At 42.5% G+C, this 27919-nt stretch overlaps 1 protein-coding gene across 1 annotated transcript in view; it reads right to left on the reverse strand.

The window, feature by feature from the left end:
* Positions 1-2092: 2092 nt before the first annotated feature.
* The window catches only part of phldb1a (pleckstrin homology-like domain, family B, member 1a), a 59114-nt gene continuing 33287 nt past the window's right edge, over positions 2093-27919 (reverse strand). Inside the window, exons 8-21 of the mRNA XM_039006186.1 lie at positions 23878-24129; positions 22378-22554; positions 21848-21985; positions 16572-16727; positions 15811-16011; positions 12753-12887; positions 12406-12528; positions 12127-12217; positions 7953-8100; positions 7323-7413; positions 6869-7015; positions 5881-6100; positions 3154-3239; positions 2093-2587 (exon numbers count right to left, since the gene is read on the reverse strand). Of these exons, the coding sequence (XP_038862114.1) occupies positions 2447-2587; positions 3154-3239; positions 5881-6100; positions 6869-7015; positions 7323-7413; positions 7953-8100; positions 12127-12217; positions 12406-12528; positions 12753-12887; positions 15811-16011; positions 16572-16727; positions 21848-21985; positions 22378-22554; positions 23878-24129 (2106 nt within the window). The 3' untranslated portion in view covers positions 2093-2446. The remainder of the gene's footprint in view (positions 2588-3153; positions 3240-5880; positions 6101-6868; positions 7016-7322; positions 7414-7952; positions 8101-12126; positions 12218-12405; positions 12529-12752; positions 12888-15810; positions 16012-16571; positions 16728-21847; positions 21986-22377; positions 22555-23877; positions 24130-27919) is intronic.

The raw sequence follows: 27919 nt of genomic DNA on the forward strand, positions 1-27919 counted from the left end.
ATAAATAAATCGTTAATTCACTGTTGTAGTTTCTTTTCATAAAAAATACAAAAAGGAAAGAAATGAGCTTTTCTTTGGAGAACTGCCTGGAAAAAAGCTAGTAACTATTGTACTTTGTTGTGTCTATTTAGTACAGATTGATTTACTGTTTGAGCTGCCTGATTCGTCAGGGACAAAATTAAGATTACACAATTGGTAATTATGCATTTGCAACTTTTATTTAAAAGGTGTTTATGTTGAGATAGTGTAAACACTGTCAGTACCGTCCTGTTCGCAGTGTAGAAGACTGGTTTGAAATGTTGGTGTGCTTGTGTTATGTTCCATATGAAAAGTCTTTAAAATAATATAAAAAACGAATATCATTTTTCTGACAGTCTGACCAAACATACATAAAGCATACAATAGCTGGCACAAAGATGTAGATTTCATCAGAATGAGTGAACTCTAAATAATATGCCATTAATATGATGACTTATAGTTAATGAAATATTAGACAAATTCAATAAAATAGGAATTCTTTTCATAGGCAATATAGTAGCATATACACTCTGTTAAAAACATTTGGCAAAAAAAAGGGAAATTATCCTTTACAAATGTTCATATTGTCTTTATACAGAGTTCCCTTTATAGATCCATAGACAGTCAGGTAGTATAAACTCTCATTTAGCTAGTCTGGCTAAAATTGTATAATACAAATACAACGCTTAGGGGCTCTATTCAATCTGTGTCGCTGAAGCGCTAGAAATGTTAAAAGTAGTTTCAGATTGAGCCGACATACGCAGCGTTTACCATGAATGTAGTCTCCGCTACTGTGGGAGCATTGCCTTTAAATTTCAATCACGCTGTAATGCTGAACTTCTGCGATACGGATTGAATAGAGCCCTTAAACTGACTATTATATTAAACAGAGTGAGTAAAAACACATCCCTTTAAGTATCGTATGTAAAAACCTCTCTTCCTTTATGATCTTTACTGGTCTGAGACCCAGGGCTACCTCTGGAAAGCTACGGGTAACTGCCAAAATAAAGGAAACGCCAACATAAAGTGTCTTAATAGGATGTTGGGCCACCACGAGCCGCCAGAACAGCTTCAATGCGCCTTGGCATAGGTTCTACAAGTGTCTGGAACTCTATTGGAGGGATGCGACACCATTCTTCCATGAGAAATTCCATCATTTGGTGTTTTGTTGATGGTGGTGGAAAACGCTGTCTCAGGCGCCGCTCCAGAATCTCTCATAAGTGTTCAATTGGGTTGAGATCTGGTGACTGAGATATATATATACATTTACATTTTAGTCATTGAGCAGACGCTCTTATCCAGAGCGACGTACACACACACACACACACACACACATATGCTTCTTTATTTTTTCCCCCCTTTTTCTCCCCAATTTCATGGTATCCAATTGGTAGTTACAGTCTTGTCCCATCGCTGCAACTCCCGTATGGACTCGGGAGAGGCAAAAGTCGAGAGCCGTGCGTCCTCCAAAACACGACCCCGCCAAGTCGCACTGCATGCGCCCAGCCCCCCACAGGAGTTGCTAGAGAGCGATGGGACAAGGACATCCCGGCCAGCCCAACACTCCCCTAACCCAGATGACGCTGGACCAATTGTGCGCCACCTCATGGGTCTTTCGTTCGCGGCCGGCTGCGACACAGCCTGAAATCGAACCAGGATCTGTAGTGACACAGCTAGTGCCTTAGACTGCTGTGCCACTCGGGAGGCCCCCCTATGCTCCTTTGAGAGCCCTCTTTCAAAGTCACTGAGATCTCCTGTTCTAGCCAACATTGCCAAAATAATGGGGAACCAGGCATTTTTATACTGTACATGACCCTAAGCATGATGGGATGTTAATTGCTTAATTATCCCTAATTTACTCAAGTGTTTCCTTTAATTTAGGCAGTTACCTGTATATTGGATAACTTCCCATCCTATCCATGTGAGTCCTATCCATGTGAGTTACAGAGATCTATACGTCTGAAAGGTACAGTGGTGGCAGGTAGGCCTAGTGGTTAGAGTGTTGGACTAGTAACCGAAAGGTTGCAAGATCGAATCCCCGAGCTGACAAGGTAAAAATCTGTCGTTCTGCCCCTGAACAAGGCAGTTAACCCTCTGTTCCTAGGCCGTCATTGAAAATAAGAATTTGTTCTTAACTGACTTGCATGGTAAAATAAACAAGGACTCAAAGAACAGCAGTAGTGGAGTGCAGAGCTGCAGACAGAAATCTGGGAGCAGCAAGCCCATGGTCTCTCTCTCTCCTGGGTCATGTTCATTAGGCACCAAACGGAAGAAGAAGGACTGAAACATAGAGGAACTACTTGGACTTGTCCAAAAATAAACTAACATTTTTATTTTCTGTTGTAAATGGTTTAAAAATGTTTTTCCAATACATGCCCTAACAAACACAACCCTGTTGTAAGGTCTGTCACCCGGAGAGCTCAGTCCCTCAGGTCATGAACTGTGTGTATCCCTCCGCCCCGGTTACTATTACGTCCATCCAGATCCTCATGGCCTCTGGAGATGGGGCCACCATAAAGTAGAGCCGGTCGTGAGTCTTCACACAGAAGGTCAGCGACGGGTTGGGGCTCTGGAGAGAGAGAGAAGGAGAGGGGAAGGAAAATAAAATAAAGTATTATCAAGGTGAAAAATACTTTGTGGAAAAGAGTACATTGTAAGCACTCACAGTCACTCTGTAAAAATTAATTGCACTATCAATTCAACTTTATTTGACAGTGTGTTAATTATCACAAAATTAATAAGAATATAATTGGTAACTTGTCTTTGAATATTAATACATTTTGTTGACAAATAAGTTAATTACTGCAGCTCTCTCTTTGCCGAGAGCTCTTAGTCACACTGTTCTGTGATTTGAAAATGCACATATATCTCCAGTAAATAACATCTAGTAAGAGCATTCTTTGCAAAAATTCTACATTCTTGCTAATTACCTTTAAAGTATTTATAATCAATTTCAAACAAAATATTAATATTGGAATTAAAACAAAACAAAATCTGTACATTAACTAGTAAAAAAAGTAATCACAGTAAATACATTTGAAATAAATTCAGAACTATCTCAGGAAGATGACTGAAGAATGTAATGACAATGTACTGAGTATTGAGCTGTAGAGGATAGAGTGAAGGGTTCTGTACCTTAGTGGCACTGCGTAGGTGATCGTAGTACACTTCCTCTATAGCCTGAAAGTAGATCAGTCCTTTCAGCTTGGACTCATGCTTATCTGATAGAATAAGAGAAAAAAAAAAGTGTTTTAAATTGTCTCAGATGAGAGAAAGGAGAATCACAGTATTTTATAGTCTTATACTGATGCAATAACAGGCCTTTCGGTTTCAGTATGAATTCGGACAAAATAACACTGAATTTAATTGTGTCAAGCTTTCTTGCTGCTTCAAGGAAAAAACAAACGTAAGAAATCGTGAAATTAAGATATTGTAGTCCGTCTACTTTGTGAATCTACCCTATTTTTCATTGTACTGTATTGAACTGAATTGGAATTCAACAAGAATTTCTAAATGTTCTGTTTTTGATTTTCCTATATACTTAATGGTCAAATGCAGTCCAAAATATAAACTGCAAATTAATTACTAAATATACTTCAAATAAGTCTTAGGATGGATGGGGGACTGTCTAAAAATGCCCTTAATTAAGATAACTGAGTTTAATAGAGACAAACTGATATTGGAGTTAATAATTAATTCTCCCTCCTGTGTGGCAAAATAAGGATTTTTTATATACAGTACCAGTCAAACATTTTACACACACCTACTCTTTATTTTAACTATGTTCTACATTATAGAATAATAGTGAAGACATCAAAACTATGAAATAACATATATGGAATCATGTAGTAACCAAAAAAGTGTTAAACAAATCAAAATATAATTTAATATAATCAAAGTAGCCACCCTTTGCCTTGATGACAGCTTTGTACACTCTTGGCATTCTCTCAACCAGCTTCACCTGGAATGCTTTTCCAGCAGTCTTGAAGGAGTTCCCACATATGCTGAGCACTTGTTGGCTGCTTTTCCTCTTCACTCTGCGGTCCAACTCATCCCAAACCATCTCAATTGGGTTGAGGCTGGGTGATTGTGGAGGCCAGGTCATCTGATGCAGCACTCCATCACTTTCCTTCTTGGTCAAATAGCCCCTACACAACCTGGAGGTGTGTGGGGTCATTGTCCTGTTGAAAAACAAATGATAGTCCTACTCAGCGCAAACAAGATGGGATGGCGTATCGCTGCAGAATGCTGTGGTAGCCATGCTGGTTAAGTGTGCCTTGAATTCTAAATAAATCACTGACAGTGTCACCAGCAAAGCACCCCACACCATCACACCTCCTCCTCCATGCTTCCCGGTCAGAACCACACATGCGGAGATCATCCCTTCACCTACTCTGCCTCTCACAAAGACACAGCGGTTGGAACCAAAAATCTCACATTTGGACTCATCAGACCAAAGGACAGATTTCCACCGGTCTAATGTCCATTGCTCATGTTTCTTGGCCCAAGCAAGTCTCTTCTTCTTATTGGTGCCCTTTAGTAGTTGTTACTTTGCAGCAATTCGACCATGAAGGCCTGATTCACGCAGTCTCCTCTGAACAGTTGATGTTGAGATGTGTCTGTTACTTGAATTCTGTGAAGCATTTATTTGGGCTGCAATTTCTGAGGCTGGTAACTCTAATGAACTTATCCTCTGCAGCAGAGGTAACTCTGGGTCTTCCTTTCCTGTGGCGGTCCTCATGAGAGCCAGTTTCTTCATAGCGCTTGATGGTTTTGCGACTGCACTTGAAGAAACTTTCAAAGTTCTTGAAATTTTCAGGATTAACTGACCTTCATGTCTTAAAGTAATGATGGACTGTTTGCTTATTTGAGCTGTTCTTGCCACAATATGGACTTGGTCTTTTACCAAATAGGGCTATCTTCTGTGTACCACTCCTACCTTGTCACAACACACCTGATTGGCTCAAATGCATTAAGAAGGAAAGAAATTCCACAAATTAACAAGGCACACCTCATGAAGCTGGTTGAGATAATTCTAAAAGTGTGCAAAGCTGTCCTCAAGGCAAAAGGTGGCTACTTTGAAGAATCTCAAATATAAACTGTATATATTTGTTTAACACTTTTTTGGTTATTTCATAGTTTTGATGCCTTCACTATTATTCTACAATGTAAAAAATAGTAAAAATAAAGAAAAACCCTTGAATTAGTAGGTGTGTCCAAACTTTTGACTGGTACTGTGTGTGTATATATATATATATATATATATATATATATATATATATATATATATATATATATATATATGTATCCTTATTCAGCCAGCGAGGCGCTTTAGTGTACATGGAAAACAAAGAAAGCAGACCAATAGCCGACAACAATTAAAAAGCAAATCCTTTGAAACCCATCCCACTTTTTCTCTTTCACCATCTCGCCTTTTTTGATTAGCCAAATCTGCTTAGTAATGAGATAAATGTTTTTGAAGATGTTGCGAGTTTGGTTTTGTTAGTCACGACCAAGCCAGCCAGGAGCTAGCCTAGCCTCTTTGCCTCCCTTAGAGACGCACAGCACCAGAAAGTATTGCAGCTTATTTCATCACCATCATCATCGTCAGGAGTGAGGGGGGTGAAAAGGCTAGGCGGAAGTGATCCGAGAGAGAGAGAGAGGAGTGGAGATTCGGAGAATAGGGCAGAAGTGGGCAAACCACACCATAGGGAATAGGGTGCCCTATCTCATCTTCGGGGCCACAGAACAGTAATCTGTCATTAACCCACTAATAGAGTGGTTAGGCCATTGCCTCTTTCCTATGTGGTTCATAGAAATACATGTTGTGATGACTAATTAAGGAAGGGCTTCCTTCCTCACCAGCATAGTAGGAGAAGTTCCTCTTGAGGCGGTCGAAGACAAACCAGCGTTTCTTCCACGACTTGATCTTGCCGCCCATCTTGACCAGGTGTCCCTTGCACATCTTCTCGGAGAGGACGACGTAGGGACAGGTGTCCACGCTGTGGCCCGACGACTCCACGTGGGAACGCAAGTCAAACTCCTCCTTCCTGATGGGTAGGTAGCGTGTCATGGGGCGGGCCTGGGAAGAGGACCGACAGGGAGGTGAAGAACATGACTTTATTGTCATAGAGACACTTAACATTTGTCTGTTTCCTTTATCCAAACCCCCCCCCCCCCCCCCTCCAGACACACTAACACACACCCCACAAAGAGGCTTCACCATAAAAATAGAATGACTAGTATGGATATCCCGTTCAAATAAATGGTTTGTGATGGGTGGACCGACGGCCATGTTGAGTGTGCCCATGAGTATTTCTATTTCGACTGTAGTGGTCTGAGGCTCGGCTATGTCCCTTTTAGTAATTCTATTTTTATGACTATCACTGTGTGAATGAAAGTTTCATCCATATACTGCACAAGCTGAGGCAGCAGTGTAGTGGGGAGACTTACTATGTATGATAATATAAGTATTACTTAACTAGGCACGCCAGGTGCACCTTTATCATCCCAGAGGATGTTTGTTTAGTTTAATTGTTCATGGCAGAAAATATAGACAATTAAACCCAATCAACTGAGATAAACGCACTTGTGATATATATCATACTTTAGCGTGAACCCTCTCTCTCTCTCTTGCACTCTCTCTCTTCTCTCCCTCTGTCTTTCTCTCTCTCTTCTTCCTTCAAACTCTCCATTCCCCTCCCTCTCTTTTTGTTTTCTCTCTTCACTCACCGTTTGATCTTCCCACCCTCACTCCCCATTTCTTGCCTTTCCTCCTCTCCACCCCCCTCTTTCTCCATCCTCCCTCCCTCCATCCTGTCCTCCTCTCCTGCTGCGTTGTTACACTAACCTGAGAGAAGTGCTTCTCTCTCATCTTCACCTCCTCCTCCACCAGTCTCTGCCTGTGGGTCGTCTCGTCCTGCAACCTCCTCTCGGCCTCCTCGCGCCTCCTCCGCTCCTCCTCCAACATCTGCCTCCGCGCCTGCACCTCCCTCTCCTGGGGAAGGGCGGGAGGAAAAGAGAGGAGAACAGATGGAGGAAGGGAGAGTGGAGGAGTAAAGATGAGAGAGACAGGAAGTATAGACATGTTAGTAGAGTGCAGGATGTAAACAATACCAAGGTGATTGGTAGGGTCAGGGGAAATAAGGGTTAATGATTGAGAGTGAGACACATAGAAGAGAATAAGGGTGTTGAGACAACTAAAACTCAGTTGCACTGTAGTAGAAGGAATCTCCATTTGCCATAATTATCTGTTGGTTATATGCTCCATTGGTGTTGGTGGGAGACATGTTGTTTGTACTCACTCTGCTCTCCACCAGCCTGGCTTTCTCCTGCTGAGCCTCCTTCAGCATCTTCTCCATCTCCTCAATCCTCAGGGCCTCAAGCCCACTGCCGCTACATGGAGAGAGAGAGATGTTATGTTACTACTACACAGGGAGGGGGGGGGGGTGAATCTCAAATTAGATGTTTACTACAGTACTGCACTGGGAATGAAAAGTAAATAAAAACATGACTCCAAATCCAACAGTCTACAAACAACAAAGCTCCAAAGCAGAACCAGTTACCAGAGTAGCACTCCTCTGTGGATAACATTCAAGAAGCTTTTGTACAACACTATGGAGCTGCTATTATATCTGCCTCAGTTATATATGAAACAGTTTCTACTGTAGTATCTTCCCCGGGGGAACTCCATAAACAACTCAAACAGGTGAGGTTCTCCTCGCCTACCGCTTGAGTGGGTTGGCATAGCAACAAGCTAGAGTGAAACTTGTTGTCAAGGGAACAGACGTGTAACAAAACATGTTGTCAGGGGAACAAAAGTGAACACAGTGACCCCTCATCGTCAGGGACACAGAGAGGGCAGATTTGAGTGTTCCCATGGAAACAGACTGAGTTGCCGTGGTATCCCCGTCTCTCCCTTTCTCGTCTCTCACCTTTCTGGAGAACAGGCAGAGTTGTTGCCGGTGGAGACGGAGGTCTCGACGCTGTCAGAGCTCTCCAGGCTGAGAGTGTCGTACTGCGGGTCCCCTGAGGGGGGTGTCTGGTGGTGCAGGATGGAGTGGTGGACCATGGGAGGAGGGCCTGTGGGAGGAGGTGAAAACAGGACAGTGAAATGGGTATCTAATGTCTGCAGCGCAAGCACCACCCAGTGGTACTGAGATGTCATAGCAGGCCATTGTTTAGACCTGACAGAGGCCAGGTTATTTGTAAAAATGTCAACAGTGAAGAGGCGACTCTAGGATGCTGGCCTTCTAGGCAGAGTTCCTCTGTCCAGTGTTTGTGTTCTTTTGCCCATCTTAATCTTTTCTTTTTATTGGCCAGTCTTCTTTGCAAATCTGCCTAGAAGGCCAGCATCCTGGAGTTGCCTCTTCACTGTTGACGTTGAGACTGGTGTTTTGCGGGTTCTATTTAATGAAGCTGCCAGTTGAGAACTTGTGAGGTGTCTGTTTCTCAAACTAGACACTCTAATGTACTTGTCCTCTTGCTCAATTGTGCACCAGGGACTCCCACTCCTCTTTCTATTCTGGTTAGAGACAGTTTGCGCTGTTCTGTGAAGGGAGTAGTACACAGCGTTGTACGAGAGCTTCAGTTTCTTGGCAATTTCTCGCATGGTATAGCCTTCATTTCTCAGAACTAGAATAGACTGATGAGTTTCAGAAGAAAGTTCTTTATTTCTGGCCATTTTGAGCCTGTAATCGAACACACAAATGCTGATGCTCCAGATACTGAACTAGTCTAAAGAAGGCCAGTTTTTTGCTTCTTTAAATCAGAACAACAGTTTTCAGCTGTGCTAACATAATTGCAAAAGGGTTTTCTAATGATCAATTAGCCTTTTAAAATGATAAACTTAGATTAGCTAACACAATGTGCCATTGAAACACAGGAGTGATGGTTGCTGATAATGGGCCTCTGTACGCCTATGTAGATATTCCATAACAAATCTGCCGTTTCCAGCTACAGTAGTCATTTACAACATTAACAATGTCTACACTGTATTTCTGATCAATTTTATGTTATTTTAATGGACAAAAAATGTGCTTTTCTTTCAAAAACAAGGACATTTCTAAGTGAACCCACACCTTTGAACGGCAGTGTATATAAAATAATAATTTTTAAACTTTAATAATATATACTAGTAAAAACATTACATTACACAACACATTAAGTATGTGCCCTCAGACCACTACTCGATTACCACAAATCTACAACACAAAATCCATGTGGACGTGTTTGTATAATGCATATGCTATCGTGTGTGCATGCATGTGTCTGTGACTGTCTCTTCACAGTCCCCGTTGTTCCATAAGGTATATTTTTACTTCTTTAAAAAAAAATCTTATTCTACTGCTTTCATCAGTTACCTGATGTGGAATAGAGTTCCATGTAGTCTTGGCTCTATGTAGTACTGTGCACCTCCCATAGTCTGTTCTGGACTTAGGGACTGTGAATAGACCTTTGGTGGTATGTCTTGTGGGGTATGCATGGGTGTCTGAGTTGTGTGCTAGTGGTTTAAAAAGACAGCTTGGTGCATTCAACATGTCAATACTTCTCACAGATACAAGTAGTGATGAAGTCAATCTCTCCTCTACTTTGAGCCAGGAGAGATTGACAATTGTAATTTTCCTAAATCCCTCTTTGTGGCACCTGACCACGACTGGACAGTAGTCCAGGTGCGACAAAACTACGACGTGTAGGACCTGCCTTGTTGATAGCATTGTTAAGAAGGCAGAGCAGTCCTTCATTATGGACAAACTTCTCCCCATCGTAGCTACAGTTGCATCAATATGTTTTGACCATGACAATTTACAATCCAGGGTTACACCAAGCAGTTTAGTCTCCTCAACTTGCAAAATTTCAAAAATATTTAGTTGAGGCTAAACCTTTAGTGAATGATTTGTTCCAAATACAATGATTTTCGGGTTTTTTTTATATTTAAGACTAACTTATTTCTAGCCACCCATTCTGAAACTGACTGCAGCTCTTTGTTAAGTGTTGCAGTGATTTCACTTGCTGTGGTGGCTGACGTGTATTGTGTTGAGTCGTGTATTGTGTTGAGTCGTGTATTGTGTTGAGTCGTGTATTGTGTTGAGTCGTGTATTGTGTTGAATCAGATAGAGTACAATAAATAATCTGCTTCTTTTCCACATTTGCAACAGTGCATCAAGCTATTACTTTGCTTTATTTTAACTAAGGAAAAGTCTGGAACATTGTCAAGAGCACCTACACATGCAATAGGCCAAACATCTGGGCAACTCTGAAACAACTATCTGTAAAGGACATTAACAGCAGTATCAGCTGAGAAAGCATGAAATACTCATAGACAAATATTTAGCAGAGGAAATATTTACATCTATATCATTCTTCTATCTACAGTGCATTGGACGCAGCAGTTAGCTAGAATGCTAACGCTCAATGATATACAGTGCATTCGGAATGTATTCAGACCCCTTGACTTTTTCTAAATTCTTATTCTAAAATTGATTAAATTGTTGTTTTTCCTCATCAATCGACACACAATACCACATAATGACAAAGCAAAATGTGCCTTTTACTGAGGCGTGGCTTCCGTCTGGCCACTCTACCATAAAGGCCTGATTGGTGGAGTGCTGCAGAGATGGGAGAACCTTCCAGAAGGACAATCATCTCCACAGAGGAACTCTGGAGCTCTGTCAGAGTGATCATCAGGTTCTTGGTCACCTCCCTGACCAAGGGTCTTCTCCCCCGACTGTTCAGTTTGACCGGGCGGCCAGCTCTAGGAAGAGTATTGGTGGTTCCAAACTTCTTCAATTTAAGAATGATGGAGGCCACTCTGTTCTTGGGGACCTTCAATGCTGCAGAAATGTTTTGGTACCCTTCCCCAGACCTGTGCCTGGATGCACAATCCTGTCTTGGAGCTCTAATACTTTCTGAATGCACTGTATGGCATTGATGCAGACATTTTGGAGGGCAATATTTCCGCATCATAGTCATAGCTGGTCTGAATTGTGTGTTATAGGCTCGAATACAAAAGAACCATAACATTTTTCTAGAGCATAGGAGCCACGAGGAAGAAAATACCCACTACCTGTTGGACTGTCTACAACTGGGGGAGGTTCAGAGTTAGGTGGGAGGGACTCTGTGAAACCACAATGTAAGAACAATTTAAGTGAAGATCAACGACGCCCTTTTAAGTGCAGTATTCTACAATATGAGGCATTGTATCTGGTTTTGCATTTATTTTACTTCAACTTTATTTCAATAGGGAGTCATTTTGAGACCCAGGTCTCTTACAAATGAATCCAGCAGTATACATGCAATTAATCAAACAATTTGCCAACAGTTTCCCCCTACAGTTGATCTTTTCTCCAACAACATCATCGTTTTGGTTCTAGTCTCAGAGGTACAGCAACGTCCATGGTCTCTTGGCTATGAGGGAATTATACTGTAGAAGTGGGAGAAGCAGTGATGTGTACTAGTAAACTCAGCAAAAAACGAAACGTCCTTTCACTGTCAACTGCGTTTACTTTCAGCAAACTTAACATGTGTAAATATTTGTATGAACATAACAAGATTCAACAACTGAGACATAAACTGAACAAGTTCCACAGACATGTGACTAACATAAATGGAATAATGTGTCCCTGAACAAAAGGGGGGTCAAAATCAAAAGTAACAGTCAGTATCTGGTGTGGCCACCAGCTGCATTAAGTACTGTAGTGCATCTCTTCCTCATGGACTGCACCAGATTTGCCAGTTCTTGCTGTGAGATGTTACCCCACTCTTCCACCAAGGCACCTGCAAGTTTCCAGACATTTCTGGGGGAATGGCCCTAGCCCTCAAGCCTCTTTAGTGTCCTACGTTTTCACAACTGTGACCTTAATTGCCTACTGTCTGTAAACTGTTAGTGTCTTAACGACCGTTCCACAGGTGCATGTTCATGAATTGTTTATGGTTCATTGAACAAGCATGAGAAACAGTGTTTAAACCCTTTACAATGAAGATCTGTGAAGTTATTTGGATTTTTACGAATTATCTTTGAAAGACAGGGTCCTGAAAAAGGGACGTTTCTTTTTTTGCTGAGTTTAGATGGAACCAGACAGGGGAAAGGGAGGGGAGGGGCTCTGTTACCTTTGCTCTGCAGTGACAGCTGTCTCCTGGTGTCCATCACCATGTCTGGAGGGCCTGATGCTGACAGCTCCCTGGACACCAGCTGGAGACCCTGGGAGGGGACAGAGAGAGTTGGGAGTTATAAAGAGGTATTGCGTATACATGTAGAATAGAATAGAGAATATCAGAATATAATATGGAATAGAATATAATAAAAGGGAAGGGAAGAGCATAGAGTAGAATAAAATAGTTCCTACCACCATGATCTATGGGTAGAGGATGTATAAGAGAGTCCCTTACCTTGGTGGGTGTGCTTCGGCCCAGTGTAACCCCATTGGACTGTGGAGGGCTGGCAGTACCACTGACACTACTAGAGCGTGATGCTGTCTGACCTACATCACCATCTGGTTTTGACCGGTACACCTGAAGACAAGACCAGAGGAGTCAAACAAGTCAGTCAGACAGGTGACCAGAAGAGGTCTCCATGACACATCCGGAGACCAAGATGACTGATGCCAACAATCACCGCCACTGGCCAGCAACCCAACCCTGATCAAAATGCCAAACATAATATCAGGAAATGAAATAAAGAATAGAACAAATAGAAGAGCGTAGTAGATTAAAGCAAAGAGAGGCGAGAGGTTTACCTGGCTAGGTCTGCGTGAGGAGTGAGACTTAGCAGGAAGAGGGGGAGGGCATGACTGGTGGTGGGGCTCCCCTGCTGACATTATGTCCTGGTACCAGCGCTCTAAGTTAAGGGCCGGGTTGTGAGGTCTAATCCACTCAGGCTGGCTCTGAGGGGGGTGGTGGTGCAGAGAGTCCAGGCAGAGGAGAGCAAAGGAGGAGAGCAACAGAGACAGGATGAGAAGCATAAAAGAGGTAGGAGGCAGGACAAATAAGAAGTAATAGAATAGAAGTTCCTTGATATGAGTAATATGAAGCTGATGTCGAATACTTTCTTTTACCCAGACAGTAATAGAAACCATTCATAACATAGTCCGAAAATCATTCATAATGGATAAAGTAATTCCAGAACATTCTATGCGCAGAAAGGTTGTTCCATTCACCAAAAACTAAATTCTAACCACACTATATGAAAAAGGAGAAAGTTCAGTTTATCCTTACCAAAGCCAAAGATAACTTTATCCACAATACATTTGATTCCATATCTCCATAAACCCATATAAACGTGGTCTACGTGTGACAGTCTGAAAGGTAAGAGGGGTCTAAAGCCAGGAGGGAGGCACCCACCTCAACTGAGATAGCGGGGGAGGTGTCACATGGAGTTGTGCGGCAGAAGGCAGGGTCAGCGAGGGCAAGCTGGAATGACTGGATAGAAAGTGCGGGGGAGGGGCCAAGTTTCTGCATCCCCAACATCTGGCTCAACTGACTAACTGTGACGTATTCCTTCACAGAGATAATCAACACACAAATGCGCACGGACGCACACACACATACAAACACACGCGCACACAAGGCAAAGGTTGTAGATATTGGGAGAGAGCAGAGAGAGGGAGGAACGTTAACCGAAGGTATATGTCCAAGAAAGCCAACAGAAACCGAGGGAATAATAGAAAGTAGGGTGGTTTATTCTACCTCGCCGGGCAGAGCTGCTGGAGCGACAGTGAGAGAGAGGCAGTGAGGAGCAGGGGGGGTAGAGTAGGTCGGGAGAGGACCACCGCTCCCATACATCTTATAGACATCAGCGAGCCTGAGGTACTCCTGCATCAACACCAAACACCCACAACACAAGCACACACAAGTTGAAATAAGGGATAGATTGTATACCTAAAGACAAAATACCCCTACATTACATTCCCTTCTTATTTTTTTTACATTTGAGTTATTTAGCAGACGCTCTTATCCAGAGCGACTCACAGTAGGGAGTGCATATATGTTTGTACTTTTTCGTACATACACACCCCTACACCCCCCCCCCACACACACACACACACTTTTGTATTGCTATCCTTGTGGGGACCAAAGAATTGATTCCCCCCAAAATCCTATTTCCCTAACCCATAACCCTGAATCTAACCTTAACCTTAACCTTTAACCTAACCATAACCCAAACTGTAACCCCTAACCCTAACCTTAATTCTAACCCTAACCCTAATTGTAACCCTAACCCCTAAGCCTAAAATTGCATTTTTTTCTTTGTGGGACTGGCAAAATGTCCACCCCGAATATTCCTTGTTTTACTATCCTTGTGAGGACTTCTGGTACCCACAAGGATAGTTAAACAAACACACACACACACACACACCCACACACATGCACTAAGTTCCTCAAATTAATTTTGTATTTGATCATTATCACACAAAAAATAACTCACCTCAAACTACAGTACAGGTACTCATCACAAAGGGTAAGCCAACCAAGTCACAAAAAAAACAGACACTTGGTCCAGACACACTGGATCCAACGTCACAAATTGAGACAACCCCAACACAAACGATACAAATGTAGATGCAGAAACATTCAGGCACAGGCCACCTTGTCATAAAACACACCTACAGACTAATACAAACAAGGGATTATTTTTCAAGCTTCTCAAAAACACATATTGGGGCGGCAGGTAGCCTAGTGGTTAGAGCGTTGGACTAGTAACCGAAAGGTGGCAAGATCGAATCCCCAAGCTGACAAGGTAAACATCTGTCGTTCTGCCCCTGAACAAGGCAGTTAACCCACTGTTCCTAGGCCGTCATTGAAAATAAGAATTTGTTCTTAACTGACTTGCCTAGTTAAATTAAGGTAAAATATTCCTCTCATGTCCATTTCTATTAGTGGACACAACACATATGCAGAGCAAGCCAGGTAGGATACGTCCCCCAAAGGAAGGGGGATTATGGGTAGTGTAGTCAGGCTACATTATGGGTAGTTTAGTCAGTCCACATGCGTCAGTGTGTTTACCTCCTGTGGCCTGGTGGGACAGAGGTCAGGGGAGGGGGTGTAGGAGGAGGAAGAAGAGAAGGAGGCAGGAGGAGGGCAGGGAGGATGTGGAGGAGGGACAACCTCCCCCTGTACCAGGTCAGGTTCACTGATATGCAGCACTGGTACTTCCTGTTTTCAGTAAAAGTTTTCAGTCAAACGTGTACTCAAAAGTCTATAGTTTAACCTGTTACCCTACTATTGTAAATACACTGTAAACAACACATACTAACCCTAATGACTATCCTCTATTCATTACAGCAACACAGCAGTACAAAAGCCTTCACCTATATCATTTAGACTAGAGTCCAGCTTGACAAACATAGCTGATCTCCTCTCAGTAAGAGGCCAGCTCAGTGATGTCAGCAAGAGGACAATTTACACTAACAAGAGTCCTCAGCATTTCTGATGTACTGCGGCCTCACTTGTTAGTTGTCAGGCTTGTAGGTTGTTTTTTTATAGATCCCATGACTCTAGGAAACAGTGACAGTTGCTGCTGAGTGAACTATTTATTTATGTATTTATTTATTTGCACACAAGAAAATGCAAATCAATATAAAGAGAGCTTTAAAGGCAAACAAAAAGAGCATGTGCCGAAGAGGTAAAAAAAAAAAATGAGGCTTGTATGGCACCTTCCCCTTTCAAATGATTCTAAAACAAAAACAAACAAAAAAGTATCCAGATTTTTAAGCCTAAGAAACAAATAATTAAATAATTGAAATACTATCTGAATAAATCAATATGAATTCAATGGATTGTGTTCCTCCTTCTCACCTCTTTCATGGTGCTGCAGGGCTTGGGGAAGCTACGTCCTCCCGTCAGAGTGTGGTATCTCTTCTCCAGAGTAGACAGCCTGTCCTTCTCTTTATGAAGCAGTTGTAAGGCCAGGGTCCTGTCTTTAGCCATCCTCTCACAGTCCTGAGCTGCCTGCACCCCTAACTGGTTGGCCTGCACCTCCAGAGCAGCCATCTTCTCCTAAAGAACAAGGGGCACTTCGCTTTACATCCCATCTTACAATGCAAGCTCGAAGGATTTTTTAATTCCATACTGTTTCCATGATGGTATGACTATTATCGCTATCACATTGTCCTTTTCAGTACGGTATTAGCAACTGTGGTGGATGCTTAAAAACCTCTTAAGGATCGTACCCTTTTTTTCAATTTTTGCCTAAAATGACATACCCAAATCTAACTGCCTGTAGCTCAGGACCTGAAGCAAGGATATGCACATTCTTGGTACCATTTGAAAGGAAACACTTTGAAGTTTGTGGAAATGTGAAATTAATGTCGGAGAATATAACACATTAGATTAAGCGTTCTGCCCATATAAGACATGTCTATGTCCTGGAAAGTTTGTTGTTACTTACAATGTCATGCTAATCACATTAGCTCAACTATCCCAGTATAGGGACACCAATCCCGTAGAGGCTAACAACTAACCAGGCCAGCGTATTACAGTTCAGCTCAGTAGTGTGAAAAGGGTTCATAATGACAATATGGTGTAGACTACTGGTGTAGCAGTGTGTCCTGTTCTACCTTTCTCTTGGCCACGCTGCGGTGGTACTCGGCCCTTTCCAGGAGCAGCTGTCTGCTGAGCGTCTCCTTCTCTTCCTCCAGACCGCTCTCTCTCTCCAGCTGACGGAACTCCAAGTCCTCAAACTGCTTGGTCCCCACCTCAAGCGCCTCTGCCTCCTACAGATAGACAGACAGATGGACCAACAGACAGATCAAATCAAATTTTATTGGTCACATACACATATGTAGCAGATGTTATTGCGGGTGTTGCGAAATGCTTGTGTTCCTAGCTCCAACAGCGCAGTAACTAACAAAAAGAAATTACACACAAAAAAAATAAAGTTGCTTAGGAGCTAGAAGCAGAGCTGCCATGTCTGTCGGTGCAATCTTGCATCTTGCCATAGACAGACAGACACAAACAGACGGACAGACAAGAGGCAAGACAGACACACAGACAGGTCACACCAATTCAAAATGGGGAGGTCTTATTCACTGACAAACAGAAGTAATAACAGCATGAAAACATGTTCTTGGATTTAAAAAAAATCCTATAGCATGCAGCTAGTTATTTCATTAGTAAAGTAAATTTTTATATGGTATTGCAACATACACAGCAGAAAGGGCACAGTATACTTCTAGGCTACTTCCCAATAAAAAATACAACAAGCACATGCAAAGCGATAAAACTTCCAAAGTCCTGAATGAAGTCCAGTGTCCAAATGTCATTTCATTCACAGCTTTAATATGCTTACTCTTTTCCAAGGCAATACATTTAAGCAGTTGCTGGGTACTTTTTGGGTCCTTTTGATATTTTAAGTAGCAATTGAGCACCAATATTGCATTTAAAAGCCTGTTATGTTAAATGAAGTGCCCTTTAATATAGACCACATGTTAAATTCTATAAACTTGTTCCAAGATTCAACATTTTGCCATGTCCCTCTGTGTACCCTCTGTTATTTCTAGGAAACACACTTAACCTCAAAATCTTTAGTTTTCATCATCATTGTAAAGCCCTACTTATTTTGTAGCTTTGACAAAGTCATTTCTGGAGATTATTATTTGCTTATGTGATAAGTGATTCATTTTAAGGTATAAAAACAAACTCTGTTACGTGAATTGAATTGATGTTTCAATATGGTGAAATATTCATTAAAAAAAAATCGAAAGAAACATTAAACATCTAATAGTAAAATCATAGTGGTTCTGGTTCTGCTCTTTTTGGCCATTTTCTGGTGTTTTGTGGTGGAAAACTGAATGGGTCAACGCAAAAACTCGTTTTTGATTAAGTTGAACACATGCCCTTTCTGACAGAATGTTAAAATTATGTGAATTAAAACGCCTTCTTTTCATGAAGTTACACTACCCAAAATTGACTCATTTCGTGGAAAAACCCAGCTCTATTTGTTGTGGATGGGTGATGTTTTGTAAGGGGTTCTGACAGTAATGTAAATTGTATGACTGTATGATGTGTTATGATTGTATCTGCTGTACTTCAGGTGTTTCTGTCTGATTGTAGCCCATGGTTTGTTATGACTCTGGAGTCTGTTCTGTTTTGGGGCAGCTAGTTCTAGTATTCAAGTTCTAGTGTTCTACAGTTTTCTAGTTCTAGTATTCTAATTCTAGTGGTCAAGTTCTAGTATTAAAGTTCTAGTGTCCTTGTTCTAGGGCTCTATTTTAACAAACCTATCGCAATGGTAAATCTTAGCGCTGGGGGTAGTGTTATATGTTCGGGGGACTGTCAGAAATATTTTAGATATTTTCAGAACCGGAATTATGGGCGTAGTAGCTGGCAGTGGCGCGAAAGGGCTGCGTTTTGATGAATAAACAAGTTGTGGGTGTGTCGAGGCTTGGCCCCTCAACGGCCAATCAAAACGTACTCCATGGCTAAATATGTAGCTGCTTCAAGTTGTGTATTTCATGTATTGCGTTGTCATCAACTCCATTTCAAATGTTAGTCCATTATAGCCTAGTTCGTTAAATAGCCTGCCCTTATTTGCAAAATATGTTGAACATGTTTGCAGTTCACATTGTTCTAATTGCATTGCTTCAATATGGAAATGCATTGTTAAACATAGACTATAAAATTTGCACTGATATAGTGGCTAGGTCTACTGTACATTGCAGTCTGACATGCCAAACATACTCAATAAGCAAGATTAAATTCACTAGGCTATTGATAAAGCCTAAAAAGACAGTGTATAATAAAAAATAAAAAATAAAAAACTTGTTTTAAATAGGCTATGTCTAAATACAGTTACAGGCACCATAACTGCTCCCCATGGGTGAATAATACAGACAAGTCAACTGGATAAAGAGAAAGGCAAATCTAGTGTTTTATAGCCATCATGGAACCATCTTACAGATCATATTTGCTCTTCTCCAGAAATAGCAGATGAAATTGCATTGCATTCGAGCCATAAACCCATAGACAGTGAATCTTTCTAATAAGTTTGGTTTTTAAAACCTCATAGAGCGGAGATCCCGCTAGCGGGATCAAATTCGACAACATCCGGTGAAATCGGAGTGCGCCAAATTCAAAATACAAAATCGTAATATTAAACATTCATGAAAATACAAGTGTCATACATGATTCTTCAGCTTAGAATCTTGGTAATCGAACTGCGTTGTCAGATTTCAAAAAGGCTTTACGGCGAAAGCATAGCATTCGACTGTCTGAGGACAGCGTCCCACAACAACATCCTTTTCACACCAGCACAGGCGACACAAAATAGCGATAAAATAAATCACTTACTTTTGAAGATCTTCCTCTGTTTGCAATCCCAAGGGTCCCAGCTACACAATGAATGGTCATTTTGTTCGATAAAGTCCTTCTTTATATCCCAAAAACGCTGTTTAGTTGGCGCCATTGAATTCAATAATCCAGTCCTTCAACATGCATACCAAAGATTCCAAAAAGATACCAGCAAAGTTCGTCCAAACGAGTCAAATAATGTTTTTTATTATTCCTCAGGTTGTCTAATATCTAAATGAACGATAATATTTCAGACGGAGATTACTATGTTAAATAGCAAAGGAAAAGAACGAAGTGCATGAGTGTGTGGAACTGAATATTAATGGGAATTGAGTAAATTGAATACTGTGGGAATTTTTATTTTATTATACTTTTTTTCATGGAAGCAGATTTGTTGTTCACACTAGCGAAGCAGATTTGCATGTTCACACTAGCGAAAAGACTACATTTGCCCTGGCGCTCAACTTGGAACGACTACAAATACTTCTTCATTTTTTTAAAAACAAGCTTAAAACCTTGTATAAAGACTGTTGACATCTAGTGGAAGCCATAGTAACTGCAATCTGGGAGGTGGAAATTAGATCTTTCAATAGCATTGCAAGTCATTGTGAGCTCCAAAAAAAATTCTGGATCAATTTTCCTCGGGTTTCTACCCGCTATATCAGTATTGTTATACGCACTGACATTATTTTAACATTTTTAGAAACTTCAGAGTGTTTTCTATCCAATTATATGCATATCCTAGCATCTGGGCCTGAGTAACAGGCAGTTTACTTTGGGCACGTCAGACAGGCAGAAATTCAGGAAACTAGCCTTACTCGCAGAGACGTTAATGAAATGAAACAAAAAACAATCTGTTTTTAAAACCAACAACAATATTTCTAAATAGGATAGGGTCAGAAGCATGGTATCATAAATGTATTCTCTCGTTACATGGCACTGCGTGCACACGTAGGCCTAATGTCTTTATGCATTCATTCGCACGTCTATACAAAATACTAGTCAGTTGTATCCTTGCCTATATGCAAGGTAGATTTTCACAGAAAACTGTCGTTGATGTAACATTATAGGATTAGGGGCGTGTCTTTGGTAATCGGACGAGGGGCACTCTTTGAAAACACTAATTTGGTGTGTGCTTACATTTGTCCTATTTCACACATGTACAAGTGTGTATGTACAGTATACGCATGTGTAAGTTGGAAATGTGTTGTTTGTTGTTAGCTTCAGCTCTCAAAATCCATGCCATTATACACTGCGTAACCGTTAAGACCTGATTTTTGCGGGTCTTAAAACTTACCATTAGCACTGCATGAACTTTACACTGTTGTGCTTGGACACACCTCAAAGGACACACCTCAAATAATGCCACCCCTCCCACCTCAAGTGCAAGTGAGCTTATGTTAGACAGATAAATTGCCGAACCTGGCATTGGGCTGGAAAATGCCAGTGCGCCAATTTTTAAATGCCGAAATTGCAAACTAACGTGCGTTTGACACAGCCAAAAATAGAGCCCCTAGTCTTCCAGTTCTAGCGTTCAATTTCTAGTGTTCAATTTCTACTGTTCAAGTTCCACTGTTCAAGTTCCACTGTTCAAGTTCCACTGTTCAAGTTCCACTGTTCAAGTTCCAGTGTTCAAGTTCCAGTGTTCAAGTTCCAGTGTTCTAGTTCCACTGTTCTAGTTCCAGTGATATAGCTCCTAGTGTTCTAGTTCCAGTGATCTAGTTCCAGTGTTCTAGTTCTAGTGTTCTAGTTCTAGTGTTCTAGTTATAGTGTTCTAGTTCTAGTGTTCTAGTTCTAGTCATCTAGTTCTAGTGTTCTTTTTCTAGTGTTCTAGTTCTCGTGTTCTACTTCTCGTGTTCTAGTTCTCGTGTTCTAGTTCTCGTGATCTAGTTCTAGTGTTCTAGTTCTAGTGTTCTAGTGTTCTGTTTCCTAGTGTTCTAGTTCTAGTTCTAGTGGACTAGGGTGTGTGAAGAGCACTGACCCTCCGTAGCTGCTCCTGTAACTGTTCCCTCAGAGATTCAGGACAGTTATGAACCTGGCTCTTCAGCTCACTGTACCCCTCATGAAGTCTCTCCAGCAGCTGCCGCTCAGCAGACACATTAGCCCTCCCCTAGAATACAAACCACGTACACACACCGTACACACACCGTATACACACCGTACACACACACCATACACACACACGCAAACACACACACACACACATCATCCCAGGGAGAAACAAAACACACGGCTCAAAACCACGCCATGCAGCCAAGCAGCTTTAAAGATAGGTCAAAGGCAGTAGGTGAGTGACGGGGTAGGAGGATTAGGGTGCCGGGGGTTAAGGTTGCAAGGCTTCAAGCATCTTTTTGAGTCAAAAGGAAAAAAACAAGCTGAAAAGTGTGTAGCTATCAGTACTCAACACACTTGGCCATATAAATTAAGGTTGATCATTGATACAGAGCTTTGATGTACAACTACTAGTACAAGTTCTATGCACACTTGCATGCGTGCACGTGTAGGTAGCTGTGTAGCTGTGTGATCTGTTACTAGACGGTCCTACCTTGTCTTTCTCCCTCTGGGTGGCCCTGTCCAGCTGGCTGAGTTTAGACTGGAGCTGAGAGATGATCTCTGTCTCTGCCTCGACCTGCTCCTGCTCAGCCTGCCTCTCCCCCTGCAGCAGAGCCCTCTCCATCTCCGCCTAGGAGGGAGAGACAGGCAAACAAGACAACAGTGCTTAGTTTACAGTAACTCAGCCTAGTCTCCCAAAGAGCAAGTAGAAGCACAGCGGCAAGAAATAGCGCCCCTGGAGCAATTAAGGTTAAGCGCCTTGCTCAAAGGGCACAGCGACATTATTTTTACATTTTTTATTGTTGGCTCCGGAATTTTTTATTGTTTGGTTACCGACTCACAACGCTCTAACCTCAAGGCTACCTGCCGCAAAGTTAACATTTAGTTTTGATTAAGTTGGTGGCAGCTCAGTTGCCACTAGTTTAAGTGTTACAAAGCACTTTATTTTAACAGCGCACTTACAACTGGAGAGTAGTGCAGTGCTTACGGGAAATGGACAAGGGTTGCTGTTTGTTAACTTACCTCCTGTCTGGACTCCTGTAGCTGCTGCTCCAGCTCTGTGACTCTGTGTTTCAGCTTATCCACCCTGGACAGAACCCTGGTCCTCTCCTCCTCCAGGTACTGCTGCTCCTGACGCCCAGACACACCTGATCCTGATCCTAACCCTGACACACCCACACCTAACCCTGAGTCTTCCTGCTGGATAAAGCACACATGCACCAATGTGAGTACTTACATAATAAAAGAGAACATTCAGAGAACACTGAGCCGCCGACATGGGCCCACGCCGCTCACGGGGACTGTGTGCTCCTGATCGCCGTGGCCGACGTGAGTAAGAAGTTTAAGTGTGTTAACCCCTCGCAAGACTGCATCCCAAGCCGCACCCTTAGAGCATGTGCCAACCAGCTGGCTGGATTGTTTACGGACATGTTCAATCTCTCCCTATCCCAGTCTGTTGTCCCCACTTACTTCAAAATGTCCACCATTGTTCCTGCACCCAAGTTAACTGAGCTAAGTGACTATCGCCTCGTAGCAGTCACTTATGTCATCACAAAGTGCTTTGATAGGCTAGTTAAGGATAATATCACCTCCACCTTACCCGACACCCTAAACCCACTACAATTTCCATACAGCCCCAACAGATAAACAGATGACGTAATCGCCATTGCACTGCACACTGCAATATCCCACCTGGAAGAAGGATTACCAATGTAAGAATGCTGTTCATTGACTACAGCTCACCCTTCAACACCATAGTGCCCTCCAAGCTCATCACCAAGCCTTGGGCCCTGGGTCACCCCTTCCTGTGCAACTGGGTCTTAGACTTTCTGATGGGCCAACCCCAGGTGGTGAAGTTAGGCAACAACACCTCTGCCACACTGATCCTCAACACGGGGGGTCCCACACGGGTGTGTGCTCAGCCCCCTCCTGTACTCCCTGTTCACCCATGACTGTGTGGCCACGCACGTCTTCAACTCAATCATTAAGTTTGCTGACGACACAAAGTGGTAGGCCTTACAACAACGACAAGACAGCCTACAGGAAGGAGGTGAGAGTCCTGGCGGCGTGGTCCCAGGAATATGACCTCTCCCTCAACAAAATGAAGGTGCTGATTGTGGACTACAGGACACAGTAGAGAGAGCACGTTGGTGTGAAGGGATCCACAACGACAGAGCCGTAGTGGAGAGGGTCAAAAGCTTCAAGTCCATCGGCGTGCACATCACTGAGGACCTGAAATGGTCCCTTCACACCGACAGTGTGGCGAAGAAGGTGCAACAACGCCTCTTCAACTTCAGGAGGCTGAAGAAATTCTACTTGGCCCCTAAGATGCTCACAAACTTCTACAGATGCACCGTCGAGAGCATCCTGTCGGGCTGTATTACCACATGGTACGGCAATTGCACCGTCCGAGAATGAGTGTGTGCGTGTGTTTGACTGCTTGAGCATGCATGTGTGCTTGTGTGTGCGAGTGCCTGCGTCGCGTGTGTGTGTTTGTTTGTGCGTGCGCGTGTTTTTTCTCACCTCCTGGTGAGTGCTCTCTGTGCTGCTGGACTCCTCTCTCTGGTTCTCCTCGTCACTCTCTCTCTGCCTCTGAGTCATTCCTCCTCGCTGAGTCGCCCCACCACCTGTCTCTGTACAGGGTCTCTCTCTAGCGCCCCCCTCCCCTGGTCCAGGGAAGTGCCCTGTTGTACTCCCTGTCTCACCACCCAGACACTGGGGAGAGTTGGTGTACTCCGCACACAGGCTAAGGATGGTCTCCAATCTCTGTCGCTCCTACACACACATCCACACGCACACACAGAGCAAAGGGTTAAGAAGGCCTACACACCACACAATGACACAGCTCAGATTGCCCCTAAAATTGTCCTTGTGTGACATTGTCCCGTCCAGGCAGCTGTCTCCGAGCCATCGGCTGTTCCTATTGGCTGACTGTAACCAGACACCAGAAGTGACGGAGCAGGCATGAGCATAACTGTCCCTCTACAGGGGTCCTCTAGCCATCATGCCAGACTCATACTGTATAGGCTAGGTCTGTATTTTTACTATAGAACAGGGAAAGTGTTAAACTTTCTCTCTGGACCCACCCAGGCTAGAGCTTTCTTCTTCTAATACACATATATTTTAGACTTCCATAGAGCACCATTTCTAGCTGCTTGACCACCTCTTAGGAAACAGATATGTTGAGAGCCCCTAAGCTAAACCTAACTAATATTAACTCACATATACACCAACCAAATAAAGGTGTAAACCAATGCACCTACTTCCAGTACAAATATACAGATACGCACACACTCAATATACACACACACACACACACACACACACACACACACACACACACACACACACACACACAGACCAAACGATGCTGCCATCATTCCCTGCTGCTACCCATTTTGTGACCCCCATCAGTGTCTTCAGCCGACCTTTCACCTCTGACCTCACCATCTGCTGCAGTCATTTACCCTCCCATGTATCTCCACTCTGCCCCACTCCACTGTGTCACCACACACAGTACATATAGTCTGTATAGTTAAACAAACATCACTTTGTTAGGGGGTGCGCTGAGCTCGCTGAAGAAAACGTGGATTAAAACGTTGTGCGTTTACTAGACTGATTAAAGGTATCTAGTCAAGTAATCGTGTGTGCAGGTCCTATTTCATTTCTACCATATACTATATGGCCTCTAGTCTGCCTGTAGAGCAGCCAGGTTGGCAGTACCATTGGAAGGACATGCCGCCCATTACTTCACACCATGCAGGCCAGAGAAGCTAGGCTAAATGGTAATAGTGGCATGAGATGACAGACACCACAGCTCGCCATGACCTGCAAACAGGTTGATGGAGTCATGCAATGTATTCACAGACATGTATTGTCACTCTGCATATAACAAATTGAATCATACTGCACCTACAAAGTACAACTCGGTATAGGTACATTTGTAGATGTTACGACAGTGTTACGGTACATTGTTTCGTCAAAACTCTTGGCAAACAGCTAAAATCATATGAACTCATGACCACTGTCGCCCAGACTGAAAAGGGATTTCAAATCAATACAGGCATATTGGAAACGCCAACTCTTGTGAAAAGAGGTGTCAGAATCCGCATTTAGAGCCATATACAAAGCTGTGTCTTAAGTCTACAACATGAGCCTCAGCAGAGGGTCAGAACAGGGTACTTAACTGTCTGTCTGTCTGTCTGCCTGCCTGCCTGTCTGCATGCCTGCCTGTCTGCCTGCCTGTGTAAACAACACTGTGACTGAAACTAAAGAACAAATGTCTCATGCCACCCACCCACTACTGACCCGTGTAGCGTTTGTGAAACCACCAGGGAGGAAATGCACAAGAGAGTGAAGAGAGAAAAGCTTGTGAATGCCCAACTACAACATACTTCATCTACTCTGTAAGCATCTTCAGACATTCCTTATGGCTTAGCGTGAACACTCAGCCTTTTTGTCAGGATATTACATATTTTGATTGCGTTACATGGAGTCCGAAAGTCAAATTCCTTACAGCCCACATTCACAACTCCAGATTGCTACTTCTATAAGGGTGGATTCAGAGTTTAACAACAGCAACAAGGCTCGCAAATGTTGTTCAGTGGAACAGTGAGAAAGGTAACTGCCAGTTTGTTCTTTGTGTCATTCATTCCAGTCTTGGAAGAAGGAACTGTTAATCCCAAAGTGAATATGATCAAATTAAAAAAGGAGATGTCGGCAGTCAGTCTACCACAGCATGACACAAAGAGAGCAGGCTGAACTGACTTCACTATATCTAGTAACAGGTTCAATTAATAACCTACCTAGCACCAGTTAATCCTACTCTAAAAATTCCTCCACGTTTGTCGGTTCAAGGATATGGTACTTGGTTGCCCCCTGATGGTGAGTAACCTAAACTACAAACAGAAGGAGTTCCAAAGGCAACAACAGTCAAACAGCCAGGGTAGGCCGGGGTAAACCAGGAACAGACACAGCACAAAGGTATGGGCCTCTGATAATGACCTAAATCTACAACGGAAACCAATCTCTATCTATGGCTCTGCTGGAAACGGGATATCTTTGAGTTAGTTAAAACTGTTGAGTGAGCGGACTTGTCTTTCAGACTGGCTCTATTTTCGGCTGTCAAACGCACGTGAGTTTGCCATTTCGCCATGTAAAAACTACCACACGCATTTTCCACCCCTTAAGCGAGTTTCGGCAATTGACCTGTCTAACATCAGCCTGCTTGCGCTGCGAGGGGTGGAAATATTTGAGGATAGTTTTTTTATTTATTTAACCATTTATTTAACTAGGCAAGTCAGTTAAGATCAAACTCTTATTTACAATGACAGCCTACCAGGGAACAGTGGGTTAACTGCCCAGTTAAGTTTTTTTTTACCTTGTCAGCTCGGGATTTCGATCCAGCAACCTTTCGGTAACTGGTCCAACGCTCTAACCACTAGGCTACCTGCCGCCCCCATTTGTGTCAATATGCCAATTTCAGTCAGCACTGTGACTGTACAGTCAAATTGCTGTGGTCTGAGGGTCTTTTTCCATTTTAACAATTCAATTTCTATGGGCTGCTCTGCCCCTACTCTTTCTGGGAATTAGACCACAGATACACCATGACCCACATTACCTCACTGACAGCTCAGGACAGGAGAGAGGACAACATAAAAGCTCTCTCTCTCTCTCGCTCTGATCCTTTTAGCTTTTTTATCTTATCCTTCTCCCTGCGTTTCTCTTTATCTCTCTTACTCATAAAATAACATTAGGAGGATAAGTGTAATCTTGTGTAAAGAATTGGGATATCTGAAGCATGCTAGCAGAAACCTGTAAACTTCCAGTCATTGCACTAACACTAGTTAGCAATTGCGCTAGTGCTAGTTAGCAACTCCCTTCACACTGAACGTAGAGACATAAAAATGGTATTCCCGAGTTTATCTGACTCATTGTCAAAATCCCGAAGTATTCCTTTAAGATCTACTGTAGCCATCTTTTTTAATCATGCTCCGGATCGCATAGAGCAAAACACTTGAAATAGCTTATCTATTTACTACTGTGAAGTAGTTCCAATTAAATGAGAGATGGGACGAATAGTATCCTTGTTGTATCAAATCAAACTTTATTTGTCACATGTGCCGAATACAACAGGTGTAGTAGACCTTACAGTGAAATGCTTACTTACAAGCCCTTAACCAACACTGCAACCAACACTGTTTTAAGAAAACATACATAAGAAAATATTTACTAAATAAAGTAAAGTAAAAAATAAAAAATAAAAAATTACAAAATAGAATAACAATGATGAAGCTAAACTCAGAAAAAAAAGAAACGTCCTTTCACTGTCAACTGCGTTTATTTTCAGCAAACCTGTGTAAATATTTATATAAACATAACAAGATTCAACAACTGAGACATAAACTGAACAAGTTCCACAGACATGTGACTAACATAAATGGAATAATGTGTCCCTGAACAAAGGGGGGATCAAAATCAAAAGTAACAGTCAGTATTGGGTGTGGCCACCGGCTGCATTATGTACTGCAGTGCATCTCCTCCTCATGGACTGCACCAGATTTGC

This window comes from Salvelinus namaycush, chromosome 12, assembly GCF_016432855.1.
Source record: "Salvelinus namaycush isolate Seneca chromosome 12, SaNama_1.0, whole genome shotgun sequence".
NCBI classification, from domain to species: domain Eukaryota; kingdom Metazoa; phylum Chordata; class Actinopteri; order Salmoniformes; family Salmonidae; genus Salvelinus; species Salvelinus namaycush.